The sequence below is a fragment of the Xiphias gladius genome, chromosome 19, assembly GCF_016859285.1.
Source record: "Xiphias gladius isolate SHS-SW01 ecotype Sanya breed wild chromosome 19, ASM1685928v1, whole genome shotgun sequence".
Taxonomy (NCBI): Eukaryota; Metazoa; Chordata; class Actinopteri; order Istiophoriformes; family Xiphiidae; genus Xiphias; species Xiphias gladius.
This window is the reverse complement of record NC_053418.1, coordinates 22,347,410-22,369,909: the sequence shown is the minus strand read 5'-3', so window position 1 is coordinate 22,369,909 and position 22,500 is coordinate 22,347,410. Positions and strand designations below refer to the sequence as shown.

At 39.8% G+C, this 22,500-nt stretch overlaps 1 protein-coding gene across 1 annotated transcript in view; it reads right to left on the bottom strand.

The window, feature by feature from the left end:
- The window catches only part of LOC120804970 (nuclear receptor corepressor 2-like), a 32,756-nt gene that overhangs the window by 3,096 nt on the left and 7,160 nt on the right, over window positions 1-22,500 (bottom strand). The window contains exons 2-4 of the mRNA XM_040154728.1: window positions 8,229-8,427; window positions 7,314-7,426; window positions 1,596-1,773 (exon numbers count right to left, since the gene is read on the bottom strand). Of these exons, the coding sequence (XP_040010662.1) occupies window positions 1,596-1,773; window positions 7,314-7,426; window positions 8,229-8,336 (399 nt within the window). The 5' untranslated portion in view covers window positions 8,337-8,427. The remainder of the gene's footprint in view (window positions 1-1,595; window positions 1,774-7,313; window positions 7,427-8,228; window positions 8,428-22,500) is intronic.

Sequence of the window (22,500 nt, the reverse complement as noted above, 5' to 3'; positions counted from 1 at the left end):
TCATCAACATTCGTTTTTTACATGAGCACATAATATAAATAAACATTTTGATCAGGATCCCTCAAATTTTAGTGTTAGGAAATTTTACCATTGAGAAATAGATTTGTCAGTTCACTCTTGTGCTTAAACAATGTAATGGCAACACTGTTGCAAAACTAGCTCAAACATAACTCTGGGATCTCTGTAATGCAATTTCTTGTTCTTCATTGCCAACAGAAAGAGGTTCAGCTAAATCGCATATACTCATTCAGATAAGCTGTTGACGGACATTTGACCAGCATCATTGTTTTGGTCTGAAGGGGATATTAGTCAGCTTTGTCACATGTAGAGATCCTCACTGACATGAATATCCCAGTAACACCAACAGCACTGCTCACTCTTTGAGCCGTATATGGCAAGTATGGCATTCATGGAAATTTTGTGAGAGCCCCATTGTAAAGGAGAACACTCCAAGTCTCTCATACTAATCTGATCTTTTATATTATTTTCTTTTTTAAACAAATTCCAGATGACTGCACAATGATGTACAGTAACAAAATGTCGCTTTTGTCCTTCTCTGATTCACTGTCCATGAGTCATGATGCAAGCTTCAGCTTTGTCTGATACTACTGGCCTACTCCCTCCTTTCCCACTGGTCTTTGTCTCTTTCTCCTCCCTTTGCCTCTTCCCCTTCATCTGTGCCTCTCTACATTTGCTCTTTGACTCATTTTCAGTTACATCTCCCCCTTTATCCCACTATCACTTGGTGCACTTGTTCCATGCAGTGATTGTACCTGACATGAATTATATAATGGCTTTACAGCCCTCGCTCCTCTGAAGGGAATTACTGGCATTCCTGAATATTTGCCTGTGAGCTTAGGAGTCAGTGTTTTTTTTTCCTGTGCCCTCTGTTATTGGTGTATCTATTTACCATTCCCTGGCTGGCTCCCCTGGCAGTTTGAAGCCCTCCGTGTAATGTCAGGAACACCTCCCCATCAGCAGTTCTACACTGCAAGCAAGTCGTTTTGATGTGCAGTTCACACAGTTTCTTCTTCAGTCTTCTGAAATCTAGGTCAGCTCTATTATTTATTAATTACTGTTTCACAACTCCTTTAGTCTTCCCACTGCTGCTCACAGAGCAACAGCTCCTACAATACAGAACCCCCTTCTATGACTTCTAGTGCAGCATGTTTAATAATATCCTTTGTGGCTGTGAAGGAGGCCCGTTGGGAATAATCCAAAAAAAAAAAAAAGATCGAGAATACAGTGGTAACATCTTTGAGAAGAAGTATACACATTGTGAATCATAATTTCTCAAAATCATCTTGTGAATGTGTAACCCCTGGAGGCACTAACAGTGATTTTCAAAATACTAGTGCATTACTAACACTGAAGTATTTATTCAAAATAATTGTGTTAATAGACAGCTTGGTATATCACAATATGTTTGTACAAATTAATTATTTCTCTCATTTCACATACACTTTGTTGCTTGACTGGCAGTTATTCCTGGCCAAGTTGAGTACTGATTATTTGTCATTTGCTTGTTGAACATTCTGCTATAATATATTCCAACCTGTCAAAATCCTGTAGTGTATGTTATAGTGACTACTGACCTTTGCCATATCCTCAGCCCCTCCCAGAGGTAATGGTGGCCGGTGGGACGATTGCCTCATTAGAGACTCTGGTCCCATCTCTAAACGAGGCCTTTTGATCTCCGCATACTCCACCTCTGACTGGCTGCTGGGCTCTGGCAGATATATGTGTTCATAGCGGATATGCTGCTCTTGTCCTCTGCAAAAAAAAAAAAAAAAACCACAAACGAAGCAGATTAGAGAAAGTACAGAAAACTACTGATAAACTTACTGCACAGTAAGCTACTGGAGCAGTTATTAATAAAGGGGTTGTGATAAATCTTGTTTAGTTATGAGATTTTCCAATGTAACTGCTGATGAACGAAAATCGGAAGGTAGAAAGATTCAATTTTATGAACAGTATTTCCCTTGATATATTAGTCACTTGTTTAAGGTTATTAACCATACTAGCAGAGTGGATGACTCTCTAAGTCCTTCAGTCCATCACATTGGTCCACTCCAGATTGAATTCCAGTGACATTTTGAATAGACATTTGATGACTTTTTGACCATCAACATTTCATTCATGTAGGACATCTCTAGAACTATTGACCAAATCCCTATCAGCCCCTGCTCTACTTTGAAATTAACGCTAACACAGCATGATGGCTTGGCATCATAAATATCAGCATTTTAAAACGCCTTAATTAACATGCATGCTAACACGCTAACTGTAGGCATGTTAACATACAAAAGATAGCATGGATGTACTGTATATACTGGCATTCAGGTCAAAGCACAGTTAAGCTCGGGTACAGCTGAGGCTGAGGCAGATGAATTACAGCTGAAACTGATGAAAGATGAGCCAAATCTGATACTGCGGGAGGGAGAGACTGGTCCAAAAGGAAGATAAGGACCATGTGTGAAGTTTGACAATTTGACTGTTGTGATCTTTTGCCTGAAATACTAGACTAGAACTCAATAGCAGAAAAAAAAAAAAAATTGCAAAGCATACTCATGTGAAAGCTGTGGAGCAAAAAGAATGAAGCAATCAATCCACAAAGGGGCAAAAGACAGAAAAAAAAAAAAAAATCAATTAAATTCGATGTGACAAATCAAACTGATATCCAAGGTTAATTAATCTGAGATGTGAAGACATCAGTAACATTGAGACAATATTGATCTTCTGAGCAAGAGACAAGCATTGGTGCTGGTTTTGTGTGAATACAGGGGCCTAATCAAATCCCATCTATATGAGCTAAATTTAACCACACAAAGACACATTTGTACAAAAGCACAAAATGACAGTTACAGCCTGAGATCAGGCTGACCTAAATCTTTACTGTTGTGTTCAAGGCACACACAAATGCCAGCTGGCTTGTTTTTTGCTTCAAACAGAATCACCACTAAGTAATCACTGAAGACGATTTTTCTGCAAATTGGGAACATGTAATGGGTCACTCAGTAGTGAAAAGTGGAAAGAAAGGGAAGCAAGAATATTGGAAATGGTGACTCATTGTAACACAACCGTCTAATGGCTTTAAATATAAGAGAATATGGTAGAGAGCAGCTCTTGTGTTGGGCCTTGCAGGCAATGCTAGGCAGTCAACGGCCAAAAAAACAAAGCTAAAAAGTGCTTTACTTAGACTTGTAGTAGGAGCTATAGCTCTCCCCATACTGTACCCCAAAACTAGAAATGATCTGGATGGCCAGGAATGCTAACAATTACACAACTGCCACTGGAGGAGGGGGAAGCACCATACTGTAATGTGATCTCATCATGATCTGCTATACTATGTGTGGTGCTAGTATAAACCACATTCTGCACATTTTCATCACATCCATTAAACTCTTTAGTACATTGAGGGGAAATAGCCAGCAACAAGCTAGAGTGCACCAGTAAAGTAGACTCTTGGTGTGTAGTCAAATGACAATTTCCGAATTTTAACTGCAGTTGCTACTTAGATCTGGGAAGTTTTATTAGCCCACTTGTAAATGGCTCTCTGTTCTTTCTAAGAGAACGGTTTTCTCAAGTCTGCCCTGGAGGCAGATGCCAGAATGTCAGGGACTTTGCTGCCAGTGTCAAAATGGAAGTGGCTTCTGAAGAGAAGAGGGAAAACACAACCATAATTGCTGGTCCAGGCCCACAATGGCCTAGTGTGCGGTTTCTCTATATGCCAAAGATCATGGAGCTTGTCTCTGTCTAATAGGGTCTTGGTGGGGTGGTGTAACCATCCTCTGACTAGACCAGAGGTGAGATATGTTATGTTGCTTATGTAATATGCAGGGCAAATCTGCATCTTAAGAGGTGACATGGGGTGTCTATGAAAGAAATGGATTGCGGATGTTTATCTGTGTGACTGCCTAAATTCTACCTTGAAAAAATAGGGGGCCGAAATTAATACCCAGCTGGTCTATGACTGCTCCCCCCGAACACATTTTTCTCACTCATTCAGACGCACACTTCCTCCTCTCAATAGAGGGCTGGCACTTACATAATCACATCATCAAGCTCTAGCCCACCCACCCCCCTTTTCTACCTCTCTCCCCCTCTTTCTCTCTCCCTCTCCCTCTTGTGAGCGTGCAGAATAAGCTGATCCCTGGGGAGGATTTGTCTGGAAGATGAGAAAGAAATGTGTGTAGAGGAGGGGGGCAGAGCGTGTGGGGAGGGGAGGGAAGGGGGCAGCAAAACACAACACAACGGCAGACAACAGCTCCATCACTTTCTTACTGGCTTTGGCCCCATTTCAACAAGAACAGAGATCATGTGTGCAGATAGCAGCCTGTTATTGTGAAAGCACCACGGCGTTTGTGTGGCTGCCAGTCTTTTCGTTGCTCCCCAGAGGAGAAGCTCCACAGCTGTGTAGGACCAAGGGACGGCTAACAGAGAGCGAAGCCAGGCTAACTGCACCACAGCTGGGATGAATGAAACTGAGGAAATGCATAAAGGAGGAGGGACAATTGGGTGAAGTCCAAAAAAAAAAAAAAAACTTCACGCAAAATGTGCTCTCAACATCTGTGTTCATATGGCTAGAAACAAAAATCACATTCAATCACATCCTAAAGGAACAAACCAACAGGGGGCAGGGAATAATTTAAAACCGCTGAATGCTGAATAATGGAATAACTGAAAGCAATTTTCTAAAAATGTATTTGTCTGATAAGTTGTGAGAAATGAAGAAATGACGGCGAACTTTAGGATCGACAAGGCATTTTGTGGTTAGGGGGAGAGGCGGGAAAAGTAGTCAATTCTTAGATCGTAAATCAGCACTCCTTATCATTATTTTACTTTCGAAATAATAAATTAAAATGAAAAAAGGCATGTGGAAAGATTGTACAAAAAAAAAAAAACACCAAAATAATATAACTATGTAGGTAAATATGCAAAGAAATAGAACTTTGTAAATAATAGCAATAAAATTATTAATTTATTTAAAAAGGTTTATAAAAAGAAAAAAAAAAAAAAAAAAATCACCAAACAGTCACAGTAACATGACATAGGAATTAAGTATAGAGGACATCTATTTAGGTCAATTTTTGCAAAATATTTGGAAAACAGTGGCGTACTCACTAAGGTCTAATCAAAAGACACAGAATACTACTTTTATAACCATTTACTACATTAATCAAAGTCCACAGATTAATGACAAGAATAATCACAGCCAGTGAACACTCAGTTTGCATTATTGCACCAGATTTGTTTGCACTCTACTCTCTGTTCTGACCAGAAAAGAAACCCTGTTAAGTTTTTTTTCTGTCTTGTTGCTTGCTATAAAATTTATTCTCTCCCTTTCTCAAGTAGCCTGGGTGATCTCAGACAGATGGGAAGAGGCGGAGTGACTGAGATATTGCCTGGAGTAAAGAGGAGGAAAAAACAAACAACTAGCACAGTGGCTCACCAATGACTTTAATGTTGTGGTATTCTGACCTGTCATTAAGAGCATTAACTAAATAGCACATTTTCACCTTGCCTTCAGTCCAAGACAATTAAAGATCTGATGAAGAATAAATACATCTGACAAACTGAGAAAGAAAAAAAAAAAGTTAATGCCATCCTTAAAAGGAAAGCGCAGTTTCTAAGGCCATATTACTGTTTACATTTTCTGTCAGGATGTGAACAACCTCAAGCTTGCTACAAATGAAGATGTGGTGTGCAAGGCCAGAATTAAACTATTCAGACTCTGAATGAGAATGCAGAACGAGGGCTTCAGACTGGATTCTCAGCCCTCTATAGGAATGCCGAAGGCCTGGTATATTCAACTGAAAGCCTCCCCCACCCACAGACGCCTGCCAGCAAAACCAACGGTTCATTTCAGTCTCCACAAAGAAACGTGGGCTAACTGCTAGTCTCCCCTTTTGATATGGTGGTTATTTTTTTTAAATCTAGAAAAAAAAACAGCTTCACTGTTCTACTGTAGCACTTGCATATGGCATCTATCTTGGAGAATCAGAGATTGTGTATACTGAGAGTGACTGCCAAAGCACCCTTGATGAGTGAAAGGTGTCAGCCAATCATGAGCTGTTGAACAGTAGTTGAAAAGTGTGGTGTTTATTTCTGTATCAACCCATGACCCAGTGTTCCCACACTGTGGGCAACGATATACTAACCATTAAAACAGGGCCTGCCCATTGCTCTGTGCTTTACATTGAAGACCATAATCCTATCTGACTGATACTTATAGATGCCGACACAACACGCAACACTGACACATACCACTATAGAGTCATTCAACCATCTGCTGTCTGCTGTTGTAAATCCACTTCATTCCAGACGCACAGATTTTGACATATCTTGAAAGACAGGCCCCACTCCACACCCAGGATACTGTTCATGTAACAAATATCTGCCATCTGATTTCTAGTAAAATCAACCTCTTGAAAAATAAATATTGTACTCCTTGCATGTTTTAATATATGCAAGAGAACCTGTTATGAGAATCAACTTAAGAGAAAAGATATATTTTCGTGACTTATCCTCTTTGCGTCATGTAAAATTCATGGCAAGCACATAAATTATTCATAAGCACTCATCAAGACTCATCCGCAAAAAAGCATGGCTATATAAATAATAAACAACTTTGGTAGGTACAAGACCTGAGTCTCGGGAGAGAAAGTACTATTCATACAATGCTTTGCCCGACTTACTGTTGGTCTATTGAAGATGGCAAAACTCTGCAAGCGCCGTTGCCCTGTAGAGCCGTTTAGCACAACATTATAGAGGAAAGAGGTTGCAGATGCCAATTACATAAGGATTACACTGGGGGAGGGTTAACAGGCAGAGGCTTTAGTAGAATAATACTGCATAAAAATGCAGCCTGCATGAGGCTTCCATTGAGCACTCTTTGTCCCGCAGTTGTCATGACTCAAGGACAAATACATTAAAGGGGCAATACTACCATTTTCATGTGAGTGGTATATAATTCTTATACCACAATATGCATATAGTATCTGAATAAATGTATGAAACTAAAAATATCATGTCATTTACAAACCCCAGCAGAGGATTATGTTCAATACGATTTATAATAAAATAATGGTGCAATTTTTCAGTCAAAGTTTCGGCAATTACATTAGTCTGGTATATTTTTGTGTAGTTATTTTCATGCAATTTTACATGTTTTTCATTTTCATATCCTCATGCTACATTTGCACTGTAAATACTGGACAAAGGAACAATACAACAAACAGCACCCAGTACAGCAGGTAATGTAAAAGTGACAATGTAAATAAACACTTTATATATGGCCATAGTTATCCTACCTCTCATTCCCAGGCTGAAACTCTGAAAGCAGAGAAGGCCGACGGCGATGGGGCTGAGCCAGGTGGGAGCTGTAGTCCCTTGCATGGGAGTGGTAGTCGACCAATCCCACTTCCTGGAACACAAACAACATAAAGTCGTCAGCATTAGCATTCTCTTTGATAATGATGTAAAGACCCCTGAATGAAAAAAAAAAAAAAGAGTTGAATATTTTTTCCCCCATTCCCTGCCTTGTTTCCTCTGTAATATCTAGTCCTTTTCTCTCCTGCTCTCATTTCTCTCTCACACAAGTGGGAACCTACAATCCATACAGCTACTGTAAACTTGCGCCTCTGCTGATCGGGGATCGTAGGACACAGCCCATCAACCCTCATCTCCTCCAGAATGTGAAGACAAGAGGGAGTGGTAGGATTAACTACATGTGCAGCTGTGGGGATCCTGGGGGGTAAATCTTGGGTTCTCAGGCATTACAAGAACAAAAAAAAAAAAAAAAAAAAAAAGGCGTGTAAACACTGGAGGTCACAGAATGAACTTCTGCATCACCTTGAGGCCTCTTCTTTGAAGCATAGACAGCTTTATCTGCCATATATAGAAGAACATAATGTTAATAATTAGGAGATGTGGGTGGAAATAATGGGAAAGCTTTAATGTGACTCCATGATGATAACATGAACTTTCAACTCAAAACATCTAATGAGGTTTCTGTGTGCACAACATTGTAACCACAGAATGTTTCTGTTGGAAAAACACCAGTGGGGGCCCCTGGAGTCAGACCCTCTCCAATGGTTCAGAGTAATACTCTGTTTACTAAATATCCACAAGCAGGCAAAGCCTGCGCTACAAAAACAGTACAATCTCTAAAATGTTGAGGCACCACATGTGGTGCCATTACATGCAATATGTGCCAGGCGCCTTACCGTGTGTGCTCGTTGCAGCTGCAGTGGTAGAGTGGCAGGGTTTGGCAGGTGCCGTGTGTCCAGTCCAGTCCTCCGGCCCGGCGGCACAGACTGGGGATGAGAGGACATGCTGGCACAGCCGCTTCCTCTACAGGCAGGAAGTAGGTATGGCTGCAGAGCAGATGCCGTGCATTATCGGCTGTTTCTCTTAGCCAGAAACCTGTAAAGAGGAGGGAAAAAAAAAAAAAAAAAACATGAGCCATAAGGCATTTTTTGTAGTTGAGCAACCTAAGAGGAATTGCCTTGGACACCTTCAAACCTGCATAGAACAACGCCTAAAACCTTGCTCAATGTAACTGTTGGTCGGAAACAATGTGATGTTTTCTGGCTAGCACTTCCAGGGTAGTTTGAGATGAAAGTGCGTGTCTGTCTGCTCCGGATATCAAAATTTCATCACCTCCCTACCACAGCTGCTCCCCCGTCCATTGCTCCTAGTAAAGGAGTGAGATTCCCTGCACCTGCTAGACTGAACCCCTCCTTCCCTGCTTACTGAATGGCCCACTGTCCTCACACTGAGGACTCACAGACAGAGACCAGCCAAGTCAAGCAGCTAGCTGGTAAACCAAAAATACGCTAGTATTTCTCTAGTTTTTTTTTAACTCTAGTTTAATGGGGCTTTAGTGGCAACATAAATAACTCAATGACAGATAGAGATGTAGGCCTTGAGAGTCAGGCACTAGATTTTAATTCCAAATGACGTTATGCAAACCAGTGTCCTCACCTACAAGGAGTGTGTAATATATTGACCAAAAATGATAAGTAAAAACCCGCACCTGCCCTCTTTGCAAAAGCAAACGGAAAAGATGTTTATTATGCACAGAAGTAAAGTGGCAAGAAGGAAGAAGAAAGGGCCATAATCCTATTACAGTGACTATGCAGAGTAGAGTACACACCTATGTGTGTACTCTACAAAACATAACTGTGGGGCTGGGCGATAAAATGATCTGATTTACAGATTACAGATTATTTACAGATTAATAAACTGATGAGTAATTTACAATAAATGTATCTGTTATCCATTTGGGTCAACTCTCATCTACACAATCACCCTATTAGGCTACGTCTGGGGGAGTCAGACGTTCGCACAAGAGGAGAAAACTAGCAAAGAGAGGAAATGGTTAGAAATAGCTGGGATTTCTGAAGCTGGTTAAACAGCAGAGTGATATGCGTTACAAAATATGCAGGCAGCCTGTGCTGACAAAAAACAAATCTTTTCCACCAGTTGAAATGGTACAGTCCCACAAAGTATACAGAAAGTCTGCAGTCCCAAACTGATAGCAGTAGAGCCAGCACCAAAGCTCGCAAACAAGCCTCATGTGGTAACAGTAGTTCAAACCCCAGCAGCAGTCACTACTATCTGCCTTTTCAGTCATTACTGTCTTTAATTGGAACTAAACATGTTGACATTTGTCACACTTATCCAATTTCTGAATTTTTATCTTTTATTATTATGTGGCATATAAAAGTAAATACAACTGCCAACACTACTGTGCAATAGCTGATATGTGTTGTATAACGTGGATCTTACTTAAAAGCACTGTTGCCGGTGCTTTTTTGAGGCGTAAATGTTTCACCATGTTGGCTGCGGAGAACATCAATCAATATCGATTCAAAAATATTTGACAGGTTAGATCCATAACAAACCTTTTTTCGTTTTTTTTGAGGATTCAATCCTAAACTGCATATACCTATTGAACTTAAAATTAAATTGTTGAAACCTGTGAAGTTTTCATGTAAACAAACAAATTATTTTTACATCCATACACCCAGAGTTACTCACCAAAACACATTGTGTTATCCTTGAGGTCTGACAAACATGTGTAATCTCTTTCCTTCCTCATTAAAAGGCATATTGTAGTAATTATTGATATCAATAAATATAAAAAAAATATCGAGATAGTTTTGGCCATATTGCCCAGCCTTACATAACTGTATTTTTAAAATCACAGAAAACGCTCAAGAACATGGTGGACGTATGAAATTAGTTTCAAACCCTCAATGGAAATAAATTACTGTATTTTCAAGGTCTAGACAACATTCAGCCTTGTCCAGCCTGTTACTGTACTATTCTTAGGCGCTCCAAAAAGCCTGTGATAGTAGTAGTAGCTGGACTAATACTCGTGATATGTGTCCCTGTGACTCCTGCCAAGAGAGAAATTAGGACTCCTGCCATTTCTATGAGCCAGTGACTAATGACGCCTCTCTCTCATAGCTCATGTTTCAGCACTGTGTGAGGCACACAACAAGAGGCATGGTGGCAGAAATACAGCCCCTATTTCTGTCACCATGCCTCTCTTGTGCCTGAACATGGCACTGATCGAAATCTTGACAAGACAGAAAAGTGCTCTGTGTGCACTGCAATTTTGTTAAATGAATGGAAAAGCTGCCACCACTGAGCCATACTACTGCAAAAAAATCCACATGCATTTTATTTCTAGATGACAATGGATGAGATTTGACACTGAATTTAATCACATACTTCAATCAAAATAAAAGTATATCTAGATGAAAATAACCATAAATAGTTAATAATCGTGACAAAAAATGGTAACATAAATATTCAAACTAGATTTTTAAAAATGTTTATTTATTTAATAAATGAATGATTAATACGATATCCCCTGGAGGCTTGTTTTCTAATTCGATCTTTTAACAACCTAAATAAGATTCTTTTAATTTAGGTGCTTCCTTCATTATGGTGATAACGCAAAATATCTTTTTGCTATTTAGCACTAACTTATATTACTGTGCTAAAGGAATAGACCATGTTTATTGGCCTCTCTTTCATGGTACTGTCAATCATTTACATTAGCATGATCTGTTAACACCTCGGACCTCCACGTGCAGCTCAAAATTTGAGCCCATGCAGACTTTCCATCCTGCAACCGTGCCGACTACACGTGCACCAGACAAGTAAACTGGGGGCTCTTTTTTTCATTTGTGTACTGTTTATTTCCCATTCTTGGTCCTTTTCTTGTTAAGCTTAGCATTTTTGACTTTTTCATATTGTTCAGTCAAATACAACAAACAAAGGAGTGCTTCTTCTTGCTGTCCAAAGGCCCCAATTCTGCTTTCTAGTGGGCATGTGAGGAACATGTCCACATGTGCATAGCTCCAATTGAAGCATGAATAGAAGCTCTTCCCCATCCACTGTCAGCACCCATCCCACGGCAAGCGGAAACCATGAACTGGCCTTTAGGGTTACAGCTTTCTGCTTGTATCTCCACAACAGTGGAGTTTATTGGCAATGGGTAGTACTTTTTGACTGTTTGTTTAGTAAAATACATTGTCTCTACAAACTTGTGGTTGCATAAACATAAATGCCAGTGCTGTCACATGCACATGTACCTTGTCCATGAGTAATAATGTGGGCCCTTCTTTGTGAAGAAAGATGACTTGGAACATTTACTGGGACACACAATTAACAGTGCTATTGACGGGAAAACAGTAAGTTTTCAATAATAATTTTACACCTAAATGTATAAAATTTCAATTGAAAACTCAAAAAATAACCCTACGTCAAACTCACGGCCAATGGTGGTCTATAAACTGTAGCATTAGCTCATTAGCCAGGTCTCCATTGTTGGCCATAGTTCCTCTCAATGGTCCTTTGAAAGTCTCCAAGCCTAGACAAGGTTCTGGGTAAGGACCTCTGTAACCCACCAACAAGCACGTTTTATAGCACCTGAGACCAGTTTACACCACGAGGTGCCTACATCATTGGTGGGGCTGTGCGATATGACCAAAATCTCATACGACTACAAAACGATACATATCACGATATAGCACGTTTTCTGTAAATTCAATGAATACATATTTTATATAAAATTACCACATGGAAAGGCCTATTTCTTTATATTTTATATACTGGACAAATATCTCATATTTGATTATGTTTCTCCTTTTATTTAGAGCCTTTGTGCAAATTTTCAACCGAGCATGTAATAAAATATAAAACAGTAATGTATAAAATATAAAAACATAAATATAAAACACTTTTCAATTATAGTTGTTAATAAATATAGGCTTAAAATTTGAGTATGATCAAAAACATAAAAATCAAACATATAATATTCTTTAACAGTAGACCTAGCCCCTCTTTAAAAGGTACAAGCTCCTCATTTTGACTTGGCTGGTCGGAGTCCTTCTCATGTTCAGAATAACCCTGTTCTGTGTCACATTATCTCTCCTCCGTGTTAGTTTATGTTTCCTTCATGCAAATTTCCTGCCTGCATGCCGTAAAGTGTTTGATTTGCGACACAACGAAGGCCTTTTTCTATCGTCACACAATATATATTCTTATATCATACAGCCCTAACCGTTGGCACAGTATAACTTATGGTGCCAGTGTCCCAGTCTCCATTGTCTTACTCTAGTTTTGAGTCTTTTTTGCTCTACAAAGAGGGGCACTATACCAGTCCTTCCTGCTCGACTGTCACAAACACAAAGTGTCACTTGATTTCAGTTACGCAAACGGCTCTATTACGAAAGGCTAATCGTGGCTCTGGTTTTAAGGAACAGAGGAGCTCTGTAAACATAGGCTCAGAAAGGCCACAAGATAGGAAAACACTGCTAAAAGTCTCACACCAACTAGACACTTTGCCTTTGTGTCAAGTAGTCTAAACTGTGGCTTTGAATATTTCAGGAACCTAGTGCACACTCATCTTTTGATCAGACAAACCTGGATAAACACACCGCACAAAGGGAAGTGCTGAAGTCCGTCCGTAGGTCTCAATGCTGGCAAAGTACGAGATGAGGAAAAACTCATGATATTGACATAGAATACAAATCTGCTCAACAAATGGCAGAAACAGAGGCCAGCAAGGCAAAGAGGGTGAGATAAGCCATCTTCCTCAGACCCCTCTCTTTGATGACTGTCCAGTCCAGAGAGATTCCCCTGAGAAGGAAGAAAACAAGTCTGAAGGCAGTCACAAGATCTGCAGAGGACAAAAAACCTGAATCGAGATGAGAAGGCCAACACAATGAGAGAGCTTTGACATAAACTCTGAGGCAAATGGGGCCTTCCAGACGAGAGGCTAAACACATGCACTGGCACTGCTACAGACACCCACAGGCAAGTCGATGGCTCACTGCCAACACTGCGAATGAACTCAGTCACCTCACTCTCTCACTCTAGCGTGCTTTCCTTCTCCTCTCTCTTTTGCTTTCGTCTTCTCCACAGAGTAGAGTGGGCCTCAGCCTTCAGCAGTGCAAGCCAACATTTCATCCTCTTACCCCCCACCCTCCCTCTCCATTTTAGGAATGGCTGTGGAAATACTAGCACAGAGCACACAAACGGCTCCCAGCCTGCCAAGGAGAGCAGGAGGCTGACTTCAAACAACAGTTTAATTCTACTGACATAAACAGTTAATCAAATCTCTGTCTAGTCTGACTTGGTAGCCTGACAGTCCAGCTCCAAAAAGAGTACAAGAGATTCAACAGTTTGTTATGTATTTTTTGATAGGAGACTTGGTAGTATGGCTTGGACCTTGATAGAAGCGACAGTGTGATTGACCCATCTCTGCACCAGAAAAATGCACTGTTAATTATATACCCAAAATATTTTGCCAGTATTTTTACACAAAAAAAAACCCACATTAAAGTGTTGAGCTGTTATGTAAGGACTTCTGCAATTACTATGACAGCCAATTGAGATGATGGCTACATTCAAAGGCATCAACCTGTTGTGAAAAGGCAGATGAGTGTACTGTAGTGGGCATAAGACTTGGTCTGGGAACAACATCAGAAGTCTATAAAGCAGTGCCCTAGAGCGTTGTGCTCAGGGGAGGGGGGCTGCTAGGACTCTCAGCCTAGGAATGTGGCACCCTGTCAGGTCTCATAAGGATTTATCTCCCTGGAGCCTCATTACCGAAGGGCCCTGGACAAGGAGGCACTCACTTACCCTCAACCTCAATACTGAACTGCTCACAAACACTATACGTGCATGCAACTGTTTGCTTTCCAAATTATTTTCAAATCTTTACTTAAAGCATGGGTGGTCCAGTTCACATTTTAAAAGGTACACAGAAAGTCACTTGCTGTTCATACCCTGACATCTTGTAGAAATAATGTACTGACTTCATAAATTTGAAAAGGAACTGGTGTTTTTTTCCACCAAGGTTTATTCAAGTCTTTTTTGGAGCCATCAGTTAGCAGCAATTACAGCTAAATCTTGAGGAACTTCTGCATTGGCTTCAACACTCATCTGCAGTTGCTGATTGCTCTACTCCCACCCTTTGCCTCCCTCCCGATCCACCCAAATTTAACATGGAAATAAAGTTCTCGCAATCAATCCGCTGACGCTTCAGTATTGGGTCAGGTGCAGAAACAAGTTCAATCTATGTGGTATGCATAGTTCCTCAAGACAGCCACCATGGAAACACTTAAGAGTTTTCCAAGTGACCTCACCCATTTTTTGTTTTATCAAAACTATCTGTGGAGTTTTTTTATAATGTTACCATTACCCAGGGTACCATGCAAAGTCTGTTTCTGATTAGCATTTTCCTTAAGAGGCTGAATAATGTTTTCTCTGACTGCTTTCTGTGCAATACAAACTCTGTTTTTAAACTGTTGTACCTTAAATGGTACAATGGTACATTCATCTTGGCCTATGTGCTGACAACAGCACGGCAAGAGTTAAACTAATCGAAACACAGCAACATGAAAGATGGGGAAATCACAGTACAACAGCCAGCAAAAAAAATGAGAAGGTGATTACAAGCACCTTTAAATTAACCATTGGACCACAGCAGGAAAAACACTTATCCATCTGCCAATCCCTAGTTCAGCCCCCTTTACACTACCAAGCAGTAATATCCAAGACAATGCTGACAAGCAATGCTGAATGCCGAATGAATGTGCAGAAGCCATAAAGATATTTTACTGTTGGTATATGCTTAACTTCAAAAACAGCAGACAATATGAACACATAGCTACATTTTTTAAGTATGCTAAAAACACCCTACAATGTAAAAAAAAAAAAAAAAAAACTCATCTTTTTTTCTTTGCCAGTCAAATATTATTCAATACTATCAGGGGAATCCCAAAAATCCAAACTAGTAAGTTCCTCCAACCATTACTGGAGAAACAGGCAAGTAACAGAATGAGTTACTAACAGGGAAGTAAATTCAAATGTTAGGTGACAGAGAGAGGCTATAAAAAGCAGCAGGAGTTATAATTATTGCCTGTGTACCAGCTTGATATATAGTCCAGCTCCTTGCAGGCAGGTGTCTAGAGCATTGCTATTAGTATCAAACAGTGAAAGAACATCACAACACCCCAAGCTGATCTCACCTTACCTCCACTGAACTGTCTGACAGAAACTCTGTGGTCACAACACAAAGTCAGCAACTAAAGATACGGCGAGAAAAGTGTGAACACCCAGTCAACTTTGACACGGCTATAATTTGTCTGACGGAGAGAGGTTCTATCATATCCCTTAACCACAGCCTGTCACACCTTTCATTTTGAATCTGACTGAACAACACTTCCTAACGACAGTAAAAACAATAAAAGTGATTATGAAACTGAAAATGGAAGTAGTATTAAGATGTTAACAATGTTAAAATGCAGCACATAAAACCTTAATACAGATTAGCGTTTAGCTTTAACACTGTAAGACATGGCTCACTGTTAAACTGTAACTATTATCAGTATTGGACAACAAATGTAGTTGTCATCAAAAATAACTGAAAATAACTACTGTAACCGGGCCCAAATTGGGCTAACCAAAATACAAACACTGGTTTGCCTTTTTAGCATCAAATGTACAAAAGAAAAGAAATCAGAATCAACAGTGAGACATTGTTCTTAAAGATTTTTAGATGATTTTTGGCAATAAAATAGAAAAAATGTTCTAACACACAGGGTTGGGAATCGAGAACCCATTCCGTCTGAGAAACGGTTCCAAATTGTCAGAACCATCGGAAGCCCATGCCTGCGAGCTTATCGTTTCCTTTTATCAGTGCCAGCATGTTTTTCTGACAGTTGCAAAACAATGACATCAAACTAATGCATTTACGCTGTTGAAAAAATGTAAAAGAGTCATGGCGGACAGGAAGAAACCGTTCCAAATGTCGCTTCATTTCACAAAGAAATCTGACGACAGTGCTAGTTGTAATGGTACAATGGTAATTTCAAGCAAGGGTGGAAACATCTTCATACACTACATGGGCTTAAAATCCAGGAACGCCATGTATTTGACACTCTACGAACGAGTGAGACTGCTTCCCAGCCCAGCAGCACCTCTGAAGCCTTTTCCATGACCTGCCTGGGTAGATAAAATAACTCGGTTTCAATTGAGGTAAATCTTACATCAGAACATCTTGTTTCATTTTTTCAAACAAATTTCTGGCCACACACCTGAGTAGCATGTGCTGTAGTAACTGAGTGGGGCTAGAGGCTTCTCTGTGCGCAGCCGCCTAGCTAGCGTCTACAGATATCCTGCATGTGAGGCATTTAGGGGACATCTGTCATTTTTAGCTACAGAAAATAATCTGGGTTACACACTCGCCCTCTAAACTGCATGAGTCTCTGCATGCACATCGGTCACATGCTGCACCACCCACCACCACAAGTAAATTTCAACCTGTGGAAAAAACTGCGTCGGTTACTGAGGGTAAATATCCTACGTTATAATACTTAGCAGATTTCTTTATTGAGTAAGAAAACCTAAATGAAAACAAATGCTGCACATATATTCTCTCATTTCATCCACACCTTAGTCACATGCATGCCTTTTGTTTACTCCATTTCTACAGTTTTCAGATTCAGAGACAATAAAACAGTTGTGTTGATGCTGAAAACCTGTGTAGGCCTACTTTTTTCCACACAGAAAATTTATCAGGAATCATTGAGGGAATCAATAAAGAATTGGATCTATAAGCCACATCAATGGCACTGGTATCAAAAAAATGAAAATTGAAAACTGAAAAGTGAAGTGTCAAAAGTATAGGCCACCTTATGTGTTTCAAATGTGTCAAATATAGTGTATTAGTCAACCATTTATCTTTCATTACAACAACCTTCAGGTAAACACCAGAAATACAGTGTTCACTTTACAAAGTAAAGCCCTAGGATATGTGCACTTCTATATAATGAAGCGTTGCAGCATCATTTTGCTAGCATAACCAGAATGCTTGTGATTTTATAACTTGGATTTCAGATTGGATTAATAAGATCTTTTATAATTTGCAGAAATGTGGTATTTTCTCATCAGAGATGATGGATCAAAACATGAGTCTTAAAGGAGAACATGAGACTGGACATGTCAGCATTTATAAGAGTATAGTGTGGGGCAGCTTTTCTCCAGCTGAGGAGGACTGTGGTGTAGGCTAAGAATACATTTCTTATAACCGCAGACAGGGTGTATTGTAGAAAAATCTGTAATAACGCAGTGCAAAATTTATTCTTTTGATTTTCCTGCTGTGACAAAAATATACCAAATCACAGCTTTAAAAGGACAGGACAAGTGCTGTAGTGTGAATCCTGTATCATCATATTTTTGTAATCATTATACCCCTTAAACCATCCATAAGAAAAATATTGGCTACAAATGATCAAAAGAAGTTTTAATGTCAGATTTAAAAAATTAATAAAATTTTGGCCCGGCACAATCAAATGGCATATTTAAGTTTTTCTAAATATTATATCTATCATTAGCATTGTCTCAACACATAGACTGTAAAAGTGTGTGTCTGACATGGAAGAGACGGGACAGAGGAGGAGAGAGGGGGCCAGAGCAAAACAGGGCCAGAGACTGACTGGCCTGTACCTCCTGATGCGGTCATCCAGCTGTATCCATGCTGGACAGTAGAGCAGCTATTGGATTTCCTGCCTGTTCCCCTGCTCCCGGCCGCATCACCAACACTGTGCAAAATTACATAAGGCTGTACCCTCCCCCTCCCTGCTGGCCGGCATAGAACTGGGGCCTTCACACACTGCCTCAGCCAACTACGACTCCCTGTAACCATGGAGGCACAGGCACTCCACCAGAACACACTTAAGCATCTGAAAGCTACTACCTTTGTTCACAGGCACACACTGACACCACTGATACACATTTACATAATTACTCTGATTGATTAATTATAACAATCAATATTTGTTTGGATAAATTCAATTATGGTTCACCAATATACTGTAAATGTAAGTAATCTCAGAGGTAATACTGACTACCAACTTCAAGAACGAATTTCTACCTATGTATTATCCCTCTGAGATACACACACATACAAACATATTAAAACCACAAAGCAAGAGCACAGGACAGTAGAGTATTTGTGTATTTATTTAGACTGCTGGGTAAATATTTGATGAAAAGTTGTAACCAACATTGCCTGAAGAATTTAACATCTTCCTTCTGGGTGTTTCAATTATATGTTTCGATAAGTAGTTTGTTACTGCTGATTTAGGGCCCTGTAACACCACTGATCAAATGCTTTGTGTTCCCCCACGTCTTCTGTTACAATCTGCACTTGAACGCACCACAAAGATTACAGCCAACAGTCAGCTGATGGGTGAGATGTACCAACATACATACATCAGCTGTATATATTCCCAACCCAAAAAAAGAACACCTGAAGACTAGATATTACCGAAGGACAAAAAAAAAAAGTAGCCAACCCAACTGTACAGTCACTCTAAGAGGCAAAAAAAAAAAAAAAATTAAGGTGACACCAGACTAAATAGAAAATATCAATGATTCCATATTTGAAAAGCCAGTCTGAGAGCTCTCTCAAACACAAAGCATCCACCACCAACTCAATATTCTTGATTAAACATTCATCACAGTTTGCTGATGGTGTGGCTTACTTTTGACCTGGCTGAGTCAAACCTCAAGCAGATATTTTCCGAACTTAAATCACGTCGTGAAAAAATCTATTTGTGACATGTATCCTGGACATGAAAAGCTAGCATTCTTCAGTGGGGCCAAGAATGTCAGAAACCACAATACAATATTTAGCCTTTTTTTTAATCTTGCCTGATGAGTTTAATATGGGTCACAAGGCAAGAAACTGTGTCTAATGAAATTTTACTCTTATTTACAAAAAAGTTTATAGTTGTTACTATTCAGTGGGGCTGGAGACTTGATTTAGTTTGATACTTAGTGATTCATTTACATCAGAAAAACACCCACGTTGCGTGATGTTCTTCTCAGAATTTATCGTGGGAACTTAAAATTTGTTCTGTATGCAACAAGTGAGCAACACTGTTATTTCCCTGAATTTAAATTGTGTTATAAAAAAAAATTTACTTGGAAACTGCAAAATGACTAAAACATGACACATCAATATGATGCATATTTGAAAAAATAAATGCTGTCCCATACAGCTACACATGGACTGTCAGTAGCAGATATTTCAACTATGTACAGACATCCGCTTTAATGATCACTCTGAGCACAGAGAGGACAGAAATTGAAAGTCTTATCACTAGTGGGTCTGTAGTTTGTGGTGGCAACACATTAGCCTGATGCCTGCAGACAGCTGCTTGCTAGTGAAGTAAAGTAGAATTCACACACCGTTCAGTTGACTTCCGTGGCCTTGCATTTTTTGGCCAGATATTGGGCCTCAACAAACACAAACAGCTCAGATGAGTGTGAAGTGTCTATATTCACTCTATCCATCTCGTAGATTCAATCTGTAGTTTCGCTACGAAATAGCCAGCGTCAGCTAACGGTCCTGAGTCAAGACAGTCCTATAAACTGCTGCGGATCTGCAAACACTGTAATTATTAACGTCACAGATTCCAGGACTGTCGTGACTCAAGACACGTGATATAGTCAGCCATCATCTATGTTACTTTTTAAATTAAATTAACCTTTTTGTGCACATTGTAATAACCCAATCTCCACAAAGTAGACATTTTATGTAACTAAACCACTTACAACAAGTAACCACTGCCTACACAAAACATTTAACAGAGATGTTCATGTTTACTGAGACAAGGTGCAACGATCGATCTTGGCATTTTAAGAACTGATATTGGATCATTCAAATAAAATTGCAATAAACTTCTAATTAATGAAAGAGATATTTTTTTAAATGCAGCCCTACTATTCAGACACTACACACTAATGTATTACAGGAGTTTGTCATATTTTGTTAAAATGTTCTTGTAGAAAAATCCGTGTAGACTCAAAAGTGTCAGAAAGCATTACCTTTGGACCATAGTAAAATGCAAATTGAGAATTGAAATTTTTCAAAATTACTCTCAGCTGGTCCCCTTGGATGGCATCGCTCTGATGTATTAGGTCTCAATTTACGAATCCTTCTTAATTCTCTGTTGGCTCTGCTCTTAAAGCCCACCTGGCATTCAACTCTCCATCCTGAGGAGCAGGAAATAAAACTGAGGAGTAGACTTGTCTGCTGGGCTGACCTACTTCCTCTTCATTGCTACTTAATTATTCAAGGGCTTTGAAATGTTCTTCTGTATGGCAGCATGCAACCCCAGTGCCTCTGTTTGCCCCTCATGACGGCAGCCTCACAGAGCTTCCATTTATGCATGAGAGGGTTCAAGTGTGTAAAGTGTCAGAATGCACGTGTGTGTGATTGCACTGCCAAACACTAATGGTCATACATGACTGTGTTATTTACACAGACATGACAAAAAACATCCCAACTAGGTTTGATACACAAGGTTTTGAATTATGGACACAGAAAGGGTCAGTGGAGGAAAAACCCAAACACTTCAAAATACAGACCAGACGTCACACCGGCAGCTTGATGTTTTTATGTATTCAGAAGATTCATTTGTTCCAAACTGCACTGTCATGGATACAGTGCGCATGTCAAGGCAGGAGTTGAATCCTTCCACACAAGCGTACCATACCCTGTAATTATACTCCACTTTGACATGTAACAGTGAAAGGTATGGAAGCCTCTCATATTTTCACTTTAAAATTATCAACCCTCAGGTGTGTGCCCTTGGCTGCTCTTACTAACATGCTTTCCAGAGTATGAAAAACAAACTATGCCGTAACATACATTCCTAGCAGAAAAGTGAGGCTAATCAGAGAGACAAATAAAACGCTACCCACAGCTGTAGCCTACGCACAAACAAGAGTAATGTCCTATAACATGCTGTCATCTGTGTTGCGTAACGGAGTCAAGTGAATCACTTACCACAGAGCCTTTTCTAATCTCTGCTAATCCGCTCTCTGCCTCTCTTTTAGAATGTTTAAATATGGGTGACTGATTTTAATAGCAACTCCATTTCATAGCCAGGGAAATAAAACTGAGGAGTAGACTTGTCTGCTGGGCTGACCTACTTCCTCTTCATTGCTACTTAATTATTCAAGGGCTTTGAAATGTTCTTCTGTATGGCAGCATGCAACCCCAGTGCCTCTGTTTGCCCCTCATGACGGCAGCCTCACAGAGCTTCCATTTATGCATGAGAGGGTTCAAGTGTGTAAAGTGTCAGAATGCACGTGTGTGTGATTGCACTGCCAAACACTAATGGTCATACATGACTGTGTTATTTACACAGACATGACAAAAAACATCCCAACTAGGTTTGATACACAAGGTTTTGAATTATGGACACAGAAAGGGTCAGTGGAGGAAAAACCCAAACACTTCAAAATACAGACCAGACGTCACACCGGCAGCTTGATGTTTTTATGTATTCAGAAGATTCATTTGTTCCAAACTGCACTGTCATGGATACAGTGCGCATGTCAAGGCAGGAGTTGAATCCTTCCACACAAGCGTACCATACCCTGTAATTATACTCCACTTTGACATGTAACAGTGAAAGGTATGGAAGCCTCTCATATTTTCACTTTAAAATTATCAACCCTCAGGTGTGTGCCCTTGGCTGCTCTTACTAACATGCTTTCCAGAGTATGAAAAACAAACTATGCCGTAACATACATTCCTAGCAGAAAAGTGAGGCTAATCAGAGAGACAAATAAAACGCTACCCACAGCTGTAGCCTACGCACAAACAAGAGTAATGTCCTATAACATGCTGTCATCTGTGTTGCGTAACGGAGTCAAGTGAATCACTTACCACAGAGCCTTTTCTAATCTCTGCTAATCCGCTCTCTGCCTCTCTTTTAGAATGTTTAAATATGGGTGACTGATTTTAATAGCAACTCCATTTCATAGCCAGGGAAATAAAACTAAAAAGCCTTATGAATAATAAATTACTTTACCTTTGAATTTAATTAATTCCTAATAAAATACAAAAAACAGAATGCACAATCAAAAGGACGTTATATGAGGATTTTA